Below are 12,000 nucleotides of genomic sequence, written 5' to 3'. Positions count from 1 at the left end.
GGCACGGGAAGCGTGTGTCACAGCAGCTCGGCAGGTCGCCTCAGATTTTCCTTTGGGCTCCAGCATGGCTCGGGCCCACACACCCCTCCCTTCTTAACCACAGCCTTATTTTTAGCCTCTTTCCTGGAGGCTGAGGTTTGGTGGGTCACAGGACGGGACTCACGCCCAGGGGCAGCCTCCCACAGCTCGGGCCAAGCCCACCCCACCAGCCCTGGAACATGCGAAGTGGGGTTCCTACCCCAGATGCAGACCCCAGCCAACACAGCACAACACAGGCCTCTCCAGGCAGCGCCCCAAATCCACAGCCAGAATCATCTCCTGGCCACAGGGTCCTCATCACCCAAGAAAACATTCTGGAACAACATCCACTGACAACAGTTACATACCTTCCAAGACAAGGGAGGTCTCACCTCTTGTCTGAGGCCCCCATCCCCTCCTCTGGGCGAACTGTCTCTCGCCTGGCGGGGAGGCTGCGCTGGGTCAGTCCTTGGCTTGGGCCCGTGCATTCAGCCTCTCCCCAGCTTCCAGCTCCCGGACAGCAGCCCACAAACACGCCCACACCTCCCTCACCCTGGTGGTGAGGACAGCTCTGACTTGTCCCCCCTACCAGCTGCTCCTTTCCTCTCCTCCTTTCACATTTGTTGTTTTGAGACAGAGTCTTGCTCTCTGACCCAGGCTAAAGCGGCACAAGCACAGCTCACTGCAGCCTCAGCCTTTTGGGCTCCAGCCATCCTCCTGCCTCAGCCTCCTGAGCAGCTGGGACCACAGGCGTGCACCACCACACTCAGCTAAGAAGTTCTGGAGAGTTCTTTCCCTTCCCAAGTCGCTATTCTCACCTCCTTTCCTCCTCTGAAACCAACCACCTGCTGGAGGCTCAACTCCCAGATACTCTCATCCCTGTTTTCCAGCCTCCTGACTCCGATTCCTCGGCTCACCACTGGGTCCCCATTCCCTGAGCGGACACTGCAGGACACTGCAGGACCCTGGGAGTCAGCCAGGATACCCCTTCGGCTCCCTCTGCCCCATGAATGGGCCCCGGTGATTCTCCATCTGCTTCATCGCCCAGCCTCCTCCCTGGGCTCCCTGCGTCCAGCCCCTGCCAGCCGGCTGGCATCCCTCCTGCTACCTGGTCTCACAAGCTCTTACGAATCTTCTACTGAGTTCTAGGTCCCGGCCTGGGCCTCTAGAGACAAGACAGTTCCTGGACTCAAGGAGCTAATGCTGTGACCCACTGGTTACCTCTGGCCTCAGAATCGCCCATCAGTCCTTCAAGATCCACTGGCCCAGACCCCTGGCTCAGTAATGGTACCAGTAACAACAATGACAGTGCACATATTGACACGTATCAGCCAACTAGTTTGTGCCAGGCGCTGTTCTACAAGGGTCAGCCCGGTGGGTACGGCTGCCCACACACACTTAGCAGCACCTTTGCCGCCCAGAATTCTAGCATTTGAGGCCTCTATGACCTGGCCCTGAGCCAGCTCTTCTCCCACCCACAGTGCCCACCACACACACATACAGCCCCCGACTCCAGGCAAAGGCCAATGCTGCTAGCCCTGACTTTTCACCTCCCTGGACCCCGATTTCTTCCTGGGGAGATCACTGGTCCCCAAACCTGCCTGAGAATCCCAATGACCTTTAAGGAGGGTGTGCTTATTAAAATACAGCTCCCTGGGGCCCTCCCCAAACCTGCAGAGTCACCCTTTCTAGATGTGGGGCCCAAGAATCTATCAATGCAGTGCCCAGGCAATTGGAAACCACCGGCCGGGCTGCTCCGAGCTCCCTGGAATCGCACATCACAGGCCGCAGGCCTCCCAGCCCTGGCTACCGCTGTGCTTCTTCCTGGGCTCTCACTCTCTAGCCATTAAGACCAGCCTCATCTCTAGGACCCAGATCCAAGGTCGCGTCTACCAGGACGCCTGCCTCTCTCCTCTGAGGCTCATGGTGAAGCGGTGCCTATAACCTCAAGGGCACCCCCAGAACTGCATGGACTCTGGCCCTCACTTACTCAACAGCTTGCCCCAGACACTCACAGTGATTCCCCATCACTGCTGGTCCTTCAGTAGACCCCAGAGGAGTCAAGCCCCGATTCCAGGACTCCTGGCCTCCTCCTCCCTCCTCCAGCAAGGCCCAATCTGCTGACATCACAGAATCCTCGAAAGGCCAAGGTGTAAGAGGAAACCCACACTGACCACGAGAGCCCTCAGCTCAGGCCAGCCTCAAATACAACATGCCAACAGCGTGATCCTGAGGTCTCTTCCTTCCCAGGCAGCCTAGACAGGGCACCTCAGCTTGTCCCCACATACCCCCTGCTTTCCCCAAGTACAGTCAGTGTCAGCCCACGTTCACCTTGCCTGAGCCTCTCTCAGAGCATCAGGCGGCCTAAATTCTCAAGAGCATGGGCTCCAGAACTGGAGCATCTGGGTTTAAATCCTGGTTTTCCCACTTTCTCTGCTGTGTGACCTTGGGAAAATAGCATAACCTCTCTGTGCCAATTTCTTCCTCTGTAATATGGCTTAATTTGAAGACCTGCTTCATTTCATATGATTGTTGTGAGGTTTAAGTAGATTAATCCACATACGGTGTTTAGAACAGTGCCTGGCACATAGTAGGTACTCAATAAATGTCATGTTATCATTGGTCATTAACTAGTAGGACAGGACACAGCCCCAGCTATGACTTGAGAACAATGGGGCATTCCCACCTTGGTTTTCTTTTATCCAAAATGGGGGCAGATGCCTGGAAAGACAAAGCCTAGGGATCTGAAGGGATGGGCCCTGATGCCCTTGACCAGTCCCTCTCAGAGGGATCCGGGTCCCCATGTGAGGCCTCAGGGCTGGCTTACGCTGGGAGTCTTACCCCTGCTCCGGTAATTACAGGGGCCTAAGAACCTGGCTCCGCTGACCTGGCGCTGGATGGCTAAGGCTGGGAACCCACAGCCCGGCCCCGCCGGCACCCCACCAGCCTAGGGACTGGGCCAAGGCAGTCCCTGAGCCAGTGCCCTGGACTCAGGCACACTCACTCCTACTTATCACTTATCCCACTTATCCCCCAGGGCAAGATCCTGCCCCATCTGCCCGGAGTAGGCTATGTGACCTTCAGGAGCAGCCGGCCTCTACTCTGAGCCTCAGGTTGCCCATTGCAGAAGTGGCCCAGAATCCCAAGACATCCCTGCTGGGTTCGTTTCTGAATCTCAACTGGGTTTGTTCTACATGTGCCGGTCCCCTACCCCCATGCCACCCTGCAAATCTGGGTCATTCATGGCAGAGCAGCTTAGTGATCGTCTCTGCAGGGACCATGAGGATGAGGCCCCCAGCCCAGAGCCTTGGGCCCTTAGAGAAACACCCCTCCCCACTGAAGAGCCCTGCCGGCAGACCCTGCTAGCCCTAGAGACACCACCCCGGAGCCCAGCGCACCCCCTCCTCCCTGCTGTGTCTCTATGCCAAGAGTGGGCGGGGCCGGGCTGCCGGGCCTCTGGCCTGTGGTTCTAGTCTATCATTTGGGGCCAGCTTTACTGGAACCAGGCTCTCTGCCTTAGCAATTTGGGGGCTTTGTACAGCTACTCCTTCCTCAACTCAGCCTCCCCAGCCCTGTCCTGGCCCAGGGGCTCCCAAGACCACCAGGGGCCAGGGACAAGGTGGTCACAGCCTTATCATGACCCACAGGGGGTGTGGCCAGTGGGTCATGATATGCCAGCCAGACACGGGATAAGGCAGGGGCCTGGGGAAGAGGGTGGGGAAGAGATAAGAGACCTCAGAATGGTTCCCCTCAAGCCCACAAACCCTCAGCCTTCTCCCCACGTGCTGCTTCCGTAGCCGAGGCGGCCAGGAACTGCTGCTCCCTGCCTCGCATGGAAGCTGAGATGAAGAAGGTGAGCGGGACAGAGGCTGCAGGAGCCAGGCCGAGCTGGGCCCCAGGCTCCCACATCTGGCCTATGTTCTCTACCTGCACCCCAACAACTCCCCCCAAAAAAAGGCTGCAAGTAGTCACCCCTCAACATCCACACCAGCTGTCCTCACACGGGTGCCAGAAACAGCTGTGTGACCAAGCAGCCCCACCCCTCCCCAGGCACAGCCCTTTTCAGTTTACAAAGCCCCATCCTGCTCTTCGCCTCCTGGAAGCCCATTCAGGAACCCCATGCCCGACAGTGAAGGAATCATGAAGATCTCATGGCTCTAGGAGTGGGAGTGGGAGTGGGAGTGGGAGTGGGAGTGGGAGTGGGAGTGGGGACACCCTAGCAATGGCTCCAAGAAGGCAGAGGAAAGCCAGAGGCAGGAGGACAGGACCCTGTCCCCAGCCTCCAAGCTCTGGCTAGTTTATTTCTTGCCCCAGTGCCGATGCTCTACCCTCATCTCCCCTGTGGCCCTACTCACCCACCTCCCAGCCACCAGGCGAGGACCAGGCCCAGAGCAGACCGGTGCTCTTCCTCACACGGCCTCACTGTGTGACCCGGGGCAGCCCTATCTGCAGAAGAGACAGGGCAAAGCTGCCACTGTGCCCTCCTGAATGTAGAAAAGCTGCTCTGCCCAGCTTGGGGGTTGGGCGGCTTCATTGTCAGGGCTGAGGACTGGGTAGACAGGGACTACGGCTGACTACATCCTCCCATTTCCTTCCTGGAGACTCAGGCCCTGAGGCTCACTGTGAGCCCTGGTCAGAACAAAGAGACAGCACCAGCCACTGTCGGAGAAACCCTGATGTCACTACAGGGGCCTGGTCCCTCACCTGATCTGTCCAAACCTACCAGTGCCCTTTCAGCCCAGAAGGACGTGCTTTGGGTCAGGCAGGTATGAGTCAACCCAAGTCTCAGTCAACTGAGTCTGTGACTCAGTCAACAGGGCTCAAGCCTGGGGCAGTCTCCTATGCATGCAGGGGTCCCAGGTGTGACCCGGCTCTGCCCCTCATGGCTACAGGGGGATGGTGAGTCTCCATGGGGATGGGTGCTGTGATGGAGACGAGCAGAGTACAGTTCAAAACCCAGAGGTAGGCACTCGGTTCAGCCCAGAGCACGGGAGAGGGCATCCTGGAAAGAGGGCACCGCTGAGACCCACCAGGGGCAAGCTTGGTTGGCTACTGCAGCTCCTGGGAAGCAGATCTGGTTGTCCTGGGGAAGGGAGGTGCAGGCAGAGCCAGCGACCAGCAGACTAGAGTTCCTGAGACCAAGTGCCCCACACTATCCTTGGGAGCAAGACACCGACAACAGCAAGAGAGGGACAAAAATCATCTCTCATGGATTCGGGGATCAGAGAGAGTCAGAATTTGCCTCCAGTCACACAGTAAAGCTGGCAAAGGCGGGCAGAGCCAGGAACACGAAGCTCAGCCCAGAAGACATTCGGAACCCACGAGGGAGCCCAGCCTCAGAAGCCTAGGGATCGGGCCAGTGTCCTACTGGCCTCCCTCACTCTCATCCCCCTTCTACCTTCAAGATTTCAGGCCCCTACAGGCAGAAACAAAAGCCACTTCCTATTGCGGAAGGATCCGGGGAAGGGCCAAGGAGTTCCTCCTCTGCGCAGCTCTGAACAGGGCAGCCTCCCTCTCAGAACAGGCCTGCAGACCTGCAGCCTTCCTGCCTCATCCACCAAATAAGAAAGAGGCACAGGCCAGGGCCATCACTGGTCCAGGGCCCCAGACGAAGGTAGTTTCAAGGCACTTCCTCTGACGGATCAACAACACAGCGGAGGGGCCGGCAGAGCCTGCTGGAAGGTGCGTTGAAGAGGAAGCAGGAGCAAGGAAGAGGGCAGCAGGCAGTTAGTCACAAGGGCGCTGGTATTCAAGGCCACCTGGCCCTTCACCTGGGTGCTGAGCCTGCCAGTCAGACACTCTGGGTGCCCTGCCCCTCAGACCTTAGCTGGGGTTTCCCCACAGTGCAGACGTGGCAGTGGCCAGGACAGGGCCACCTAAGAGGGAAGGCAGGTGCACCGTTTATCCTTAAGACAGCCATTCTTTAATCTAAAGAGAGAGCCACAGAGCCACAAGATAGGGCCTGGCTTAGCCCCTAGCCACCAGGTGACCCTGTAAAAGACCCTGGGCCTCAGTTTCCCCATCTTTCAATTCTGGATAGACTTAACAGGACAGACCAAAAGAAAAGGCCAATAGGAGAGTGAGCCCCAGCCTGGCGCCCCCTCCTCCTGCACCCAGCTCAGCTGCTCCAGGGAAGCCCCCAAGTCCCACTCGGCTTGTGTTCCCAGCTGGGTCCCTATGCTCATCGCTCCTTCTGGGTTTGTGTTAGTGAGCAGTTGCCATGGATACCAGTCTCAGCTTCTTTGGCAGAAAAGGACTCCCCCAGGGCAAGGCTCTGCCTTTCCTCAGCAGCCCCCACTCCACCCAACTCCAGGTGCCCAGGCTGCCCTCGGCTGGATCAAAGGGAAAGAAAATAGGTCTTGAGAAGAGAACAGGTACCCCACAGAAGTTGGGGAAGGATCTGAGTTCCCAAATAGTCACTCACCAACCGTAAACAAGGCCGGGGCCAGCTCCCTCTTGCGGGGCCTGGTTCCAGGAACAAAATGCTGCCACCTACACCCTCAGCTCTGCTTCCATTGCACAGAGGAAAGAACGGCAGCCTGGGGGGCAGAGGTGGCTCTGGCACCAGGAAGCAGAGCTGGTTAGAGGGGGCGTGAGACCCCCGTCTGAGGGACTACCTCCTTCTCCTGACCTGGCAGTGACGAGTGGGCTGAGAATGCAGAGTGGGTGGCTGCTAGGCTGGTAGGGACCATGGGAGCAGCAGCCAGGTGCCCTAGAGGAGCTCAAACTGCCTTGGCTCAATTAAACTGAAATTCATCTACCCAAAGGGCTCTTGCCTGAGCCAGCAGAGCCTCTGCGTTCTGGGCTACAAGCAAGGATCACGCCCCGACCTCCACCTGGGGTTCCTGGGGCTGCAGAGGATGCTGCACTGGCTGCTATGGCCCTGCTCCGCCCCGCGTGTGACCTTGGGTAAGTGTCTTTGTTCTCTGGACGGCTGTGTTCCCATCTGCACAAGGAGGTGCAAGGAAGGAATTAGAAGAGGTTTCTGGGCTACCTCAATTTCATCCAATTGAAGCAACGCTCAGTAAGCAGAGCAAGCACAGGAGCCTGGCCCTCCTCACCCGCTCTGAGGCCTGCTGCCCTCAGGGAGTTCTCATGGGGCGGAGGAGAGGCCGTAATTAGCAGGTTCACCGGGTGGCGCTGGGAATGCTTGCGCAGAGGCAGAAGCTACTAGAGTTCCCAGGATGGAGACCAGCCCTGTGGAGAAGGGAGGGGTTCGCAAAGGTGTCCTGAAAAGGACTGTCATAAACAGAACAAAAAAACAGAACAACGACAAAAAAAATAATAATAATAAAACAGGAAGGGCATCGTGGCCAGGGGCCCAGCTTGAGCAGAGGCATGAAGGAGAAAGCAGCTGGCACTCATGAAGCCCTCCGAGGAATCTGGCCCCGTCCCAGGTGCTCGAGATACAGTCTCATTTATCCCACGCAACCCGGGAGGCGGGCGGGAGGGGAATGATCACACCGAAGGCTCAGGTGATGTCTTCAAGGTCACACGGCTGGGAAGCGGAAGAGCCTTGCCTCGAACTTGGTCAGGAAAGACTCTAGACCTGCACTGTCCACTCTAGTGGCCCCTGGCCACCATGATATTGACATGTGCTGTGAATGGAAAATACACACACTGGGTTTCAAAGACTTAGTATGAAAAAGGAGGCAAAATATCCCATTAACAACACATATATATGTGTGTGTGTGTATGTGTATGTATTTTTTTTTTTTTTTGAGACAGAGTCTCACTCTGTTGCCCAGGGTGGAGTGCAGTGGCACGATCTTGGCTCACTGCAACCTCTACCTCCTGGGTTCAAGCGATTCTCCTGCCTCAGCTTCCCGAGTAGCTGAGACTACAGGTGTGCACCACCATGCCAGCTAATTTTTGTATTTAGTAGAGACGGGGTTTCACCATGTTGACCAGGCTGGTCTTGAACTTCTGACTTCAGCTGATCCTCCCAAAGTGCTGGGTTTACAGGCATGAGCCACTGCACCTGGCCCTAACAACTTTTATATTGATTACATGTTGAAATATGTTGGATATGAGTTAAATAAAATATATTATGAATTAATCACACCTATTTCTTGTACTATTTTCATTCAGCTACCAGAAAATTTGACATGAATATGTGGCTTACATTATATTCCTTTTGGACAAAGCTGGTCTATACTATGAAAAAACAGATTTTAAGGACAGATTTAAAGGAGGAGAGTGGGACCTCCCTTCATTCTCTAGTGGGGAACTGACGCCAGGTAGGTGCAAACATTAAAGACTGAGCAATGGAGTGTCCACATCACCGCCTCTGTCCCAGCCGGGCCAGCCAGCAACAGGTGCACTCAGGCCTGGGATGAGCCCTCCCCTGACCCTAGCACATCAAGCCATAGTAGTTACCATAGAGATAATAAATATTCCTAAAAACTGAACTTGGGGAAGTGGAGATGGGGAAATCTACCAGAGAGAGAGGGGCAACCAGGCTTATCCGGAGAGGAAACCTGTGTCTGTTGTGTGCTGGGGGTGGGGTGGTGCGTGAGCTCCCATCCCAGGCCAGGAGAGGGAGGGAGGCACAGCCCAGGCGGGTGTTTGCACAGGGCTTTCCAGGCCTTCCTCCCTAACTGCCCGCCCCACGCCCCTCTTAGCCACCACTCCCCACTTCCTTTTACCAATTCACCACAAATTTCCTATCTCATTCCCCCGTTCTGACAATCTAACTCTGAGACCTGCTTAGAGGTGGGAGCAGATAAGCGCCAGCCCTCCCTGATTCCACCCTCTCTGGCTCTGCCCCTGGCAGAGGCAGTTCCCCTAAGAACGTCAAAGGGGGTGGTCTGGGGCTGGAAAAAAACAAGTTGGAGAGCGCTCCAGTGCCAGAAGTAGTACCATTCATTCTTCAGCTGAGAAGGGGTGGGAAGACCTCCTCCCAGGCAGAGCCTTACTGTTAGATCTAACACCAGCTTTGCCAGTCACTTTCCTGGCCATCTTGGACGGGGGCTGTACAGGGACCTTGGTCCCCCCCATCTATGTACGGAATTTTGAACTGACTACAGGTCCCAGCTATTCTCTGATTTCTCCCCCAAAGCGTGGCACTTACGCTCCCAGGTCCCTGGCGGCATGGTGTATGCACAACAGTTGGCGTTCTTGGGAGGTGCTCAATATTCCTGCTCGCTAGACCAAAGTAAGTATCTCTTTGGGACTGCTCGACCCAGAAACGGATGCCACTGGTACCCACTTCCAACTTCCTCCAGTGGAATGACAGAGAGCCAAGGGGGTTTGAAAGCAGGAATGGGGGGAGGGGGAAGCCTCTGCCCTCCCATCAGAATTCTTCCCTTCCATTTGACACAAAACTCCATTCAACAGAGGGGGAGACTGAGGCCCAGAGAAAGGCACCAGGTGGTGTGTGGTTTATGCCCGGGCTCTCTTCTCTCAACTGCCGCAAAGTTCTCTTTAGAGTCTGTCCAAAATAAATCCTTCCCTCTCTCTTCTCTCTCTCTCTCTCTGTTGTGTGTGTGTTTGGTAGCTCCAGATTTTACTAAGCTATAGTTAGGCAGTTTCTGGGCCAGCATGCCGAGCACAGTACTGCTCTCCTCCTGCAGGGAGCCCCTACCTATGCCAGTCTGGCCAAAGTCCTTCCCTCTCAAGGCGCCACCATTCCCAACCAGTAGCAGCTCAGTCTAGGGCAAATTCTTACCCCTAGAGCCACCCCTAAGAGCTGGGGAGGGAAGCCAGCAGAAGGAAATTCCAGAACCACGTGCGTCCCCCAAAGGCCCAATGATCAATCAACTCACAAACGAGCAAACAGACCTAAACACACGCTGAGACTGGCCCAAGGTCACACACCAAGCACATTAGGAGCAAATCCGGGGCTAGAACCCAGTTGTTCTATCGATCCCAATCCCGTCCCCAAGGCTGATTCCCAGAGATGCTCCCTGAGGTTGAGGCTCCACGTCTCTAGCTTCACAGGCCTGCGCCCTACCCTACACCCCAAGCACCACAGAGCAGGGGGAGGCGTCTTCAGGCCTCTGTACAGGGCCAGCTGCAAACCGCAGCCTGGGTCCCCAGGCGCCGCGGACCCGCCCCGCCCCTCCCTCCGCTCCCCGCAGCCCGGAGCCTTTGTCAGCCACGCGCTCACACACACAACCGCGCCGCCACGCGCACACACACCCGGTCTCCCTAGCCCACACCCGCAAGGGGCGCGCGCACTCGCCGCACGCACGCAGGGGGGTGGAGGCGGCGGAGAAAGGAAGGAACTGACGGGCCATGGACGGACAGACGGCCTGGGCTGGGGGAAGGGAAGGAGGTCCGGGAACCTGCAGCTGGGGTCGGAGGGGGCGCACAGACAAGGAGGCAGAGAGACGCAGAGGAGACTCTTGGAGAAGAGGACAACGGATGAGCCGTCAAGGGCTGGCGAGGACGCGCGGGCTGCTCCAGGGGTGGGGACTCACCTAACCCTTGGCCCCGGGTGTGTATGAGCGGGGAGCTGGATTGTACCCGTGGAGCACAGAGGCATCCCTTGCCCAGTTGTGCCTGAGCAGAGGGTCCGTAGGGACCTCACGTAGGTCCTGGAGATAGTAGGCCTGGGACCAAAAGCTCTCTGGGGTACCTCCCTCGAGGCGGGTGGTGGGATGGGGTGGGGTCCTGGTCCTCGGGCTGGGTGGGGCCCTCGCTCACCTGCCACGGTGTACCTGTCCAGGTAGTTGAGCACGTTGCCCAAGCTGAGGATAGCGGCGGCTGCCCCCCGCCCGCGGCCCAAGCTGGCCGGTTTGGGCTGCTGCGCGCCGGGGCCCTTTGCAGTAGCTGCGCAGCCGGGGGTGCCAGGGGTGCCGGGGGGTCCGGTCGGGGCCCGCCTTACGCTGCCCGACAGCGTCTGCACCTCATCGTCCGCGGCCGAGACTCCAGCGCCGCCCGCGCCCCGCGCCCCGCAGCAACCGCTACCGCCAGCCCCTCGCTGCGCCCCCCGGCGCCGGCGCCGCCGCTCCGCGTCCGCCTCCTCCTCCTCCGCGCCGCCCGCCGCCGCCGAGGCGCATTCCAGGCACATCATGCCGGCCGGGATCGGGGCGGCGGGAGGCGCGGGGGGCGCGGGGCCCAGCTTGGGCCCGCTCAGCGCGTGTGTGCGCCGCGGAGCCGCAGCTGCACCATCCCGGTCGGGCCCCGTCGGCTCCTGCGCTCCGACCCCGGCTGCGGCGCCGCCACCGCTCAGCTCGATGCGCCGCCGTCGCCGCCGCGGCTCTGACAGCTGCGGCCCGGCCCCGCCCACCGGGCCCGCGCCCAATCAGCTCCGGGCTCGGGCCACAGCCCCGCCCCGCACGTGCTGCCCCGGGGATGGGCGCCCGGGGGCGAGGGGCCGGGGCGGCAGAGCCCCTCCCGCTAACGGGGGCGCAGTCACGCCGGGGCCGCCCGGCCGTGAACGCCCGCGGGGAGCGGAAGAAGGTTTGCTCCGGCTACGGAGCTGGGAGCAGGGTGCCAGTGACGGGGCTCCCAGCACCTACTCAGTCCCCTTCACCCAACCCCTGCCTCGGGCATGGACTGCCGGGGGAGGCTCTGGGAGCCGGGCCGAGGGCTTGAGCCTAGCGTATTTGGGCGAACTGGAGGGAGGAGTCTCAGATAACAAAAGTCAGGGGCGCCGGTTGGAGAGCCGGTGGCTCCTCCGATGCTCACACGTCCCGATTTAAACAGTTCAGGGAGGGCCCAGAACCTAGACCTCCACCAGTCATGGTGGGCTGTGTCGCCCATCTCCCCGGGACAACCCAGATCCAGCCCCCAATCTACTCCCGACCCATTCCTGTGTAGGCACCAGGACCCTACCCTTGCCCCACAGAGTGGCCGGCAGCCCCTGGCAGGGAGAACCAGGGCTCTGATTGGCGCCCAACAGAAACAGGATATTCAGAAGGGCCCTTCTCTCCTGAGGGACCAATCTCCAAGCTTCAGACTTCCAGGTACATGCTAGCAAGGGTACAAAGCCCGCAGTGGCAGACAGGAGGCGGGTCCCAGCTCAGCTGTGCC

At 58.7% G+C, this 12,000-nt stretch overlaps 1 protein-coding gene across 1 annotated transcript in view; it reads right to left on the bottom strand.

Moving 5' to 3' along the window:
* SPNS2 (sphingolipid transporter 2) overlaps window positions 1–11,242 on the bottom strand; it is a 40,652-nt gene extending 29,410 nt beyond the window's left edge. The window contains exon 1 of the mRNA XM_025362702.1: window positions 10,669–11,242. Coding sequence (XP_025218487.1) covers window positions 10,669–11,038 — 370 coding nt within the window. The 5' untranslated portion in view covers window positions 11,039–11,242. The remainder of the gene's footprint in view (window positions 1–10,668) is intronic.
* Between the last annotated feature and the right edge of the window lie 758 nt (window positions 11,243–12,000).

The sequence above is a fragment of the Theropithecus gelada genome, chromosome 16 (genome assembly GCF_003255815.1).
Source record: "Theropithecus gelada isolate Dixy chromosome 16, Tgel_1.0, whole genome shotgun sequence".
In the NCBI taxonomy this organism is placed as follows: domain Eukaryota; kingdom Metazoa; phylum Chordata; class Mammalia; order Primates; family Cercopithecidae; genus Theropithecus; species Theropithecus gelada.
Note: the sequence above shows the minus strand (reverse complement) of the source record. Positions and strands in the feature narration are given on the sequence as shown.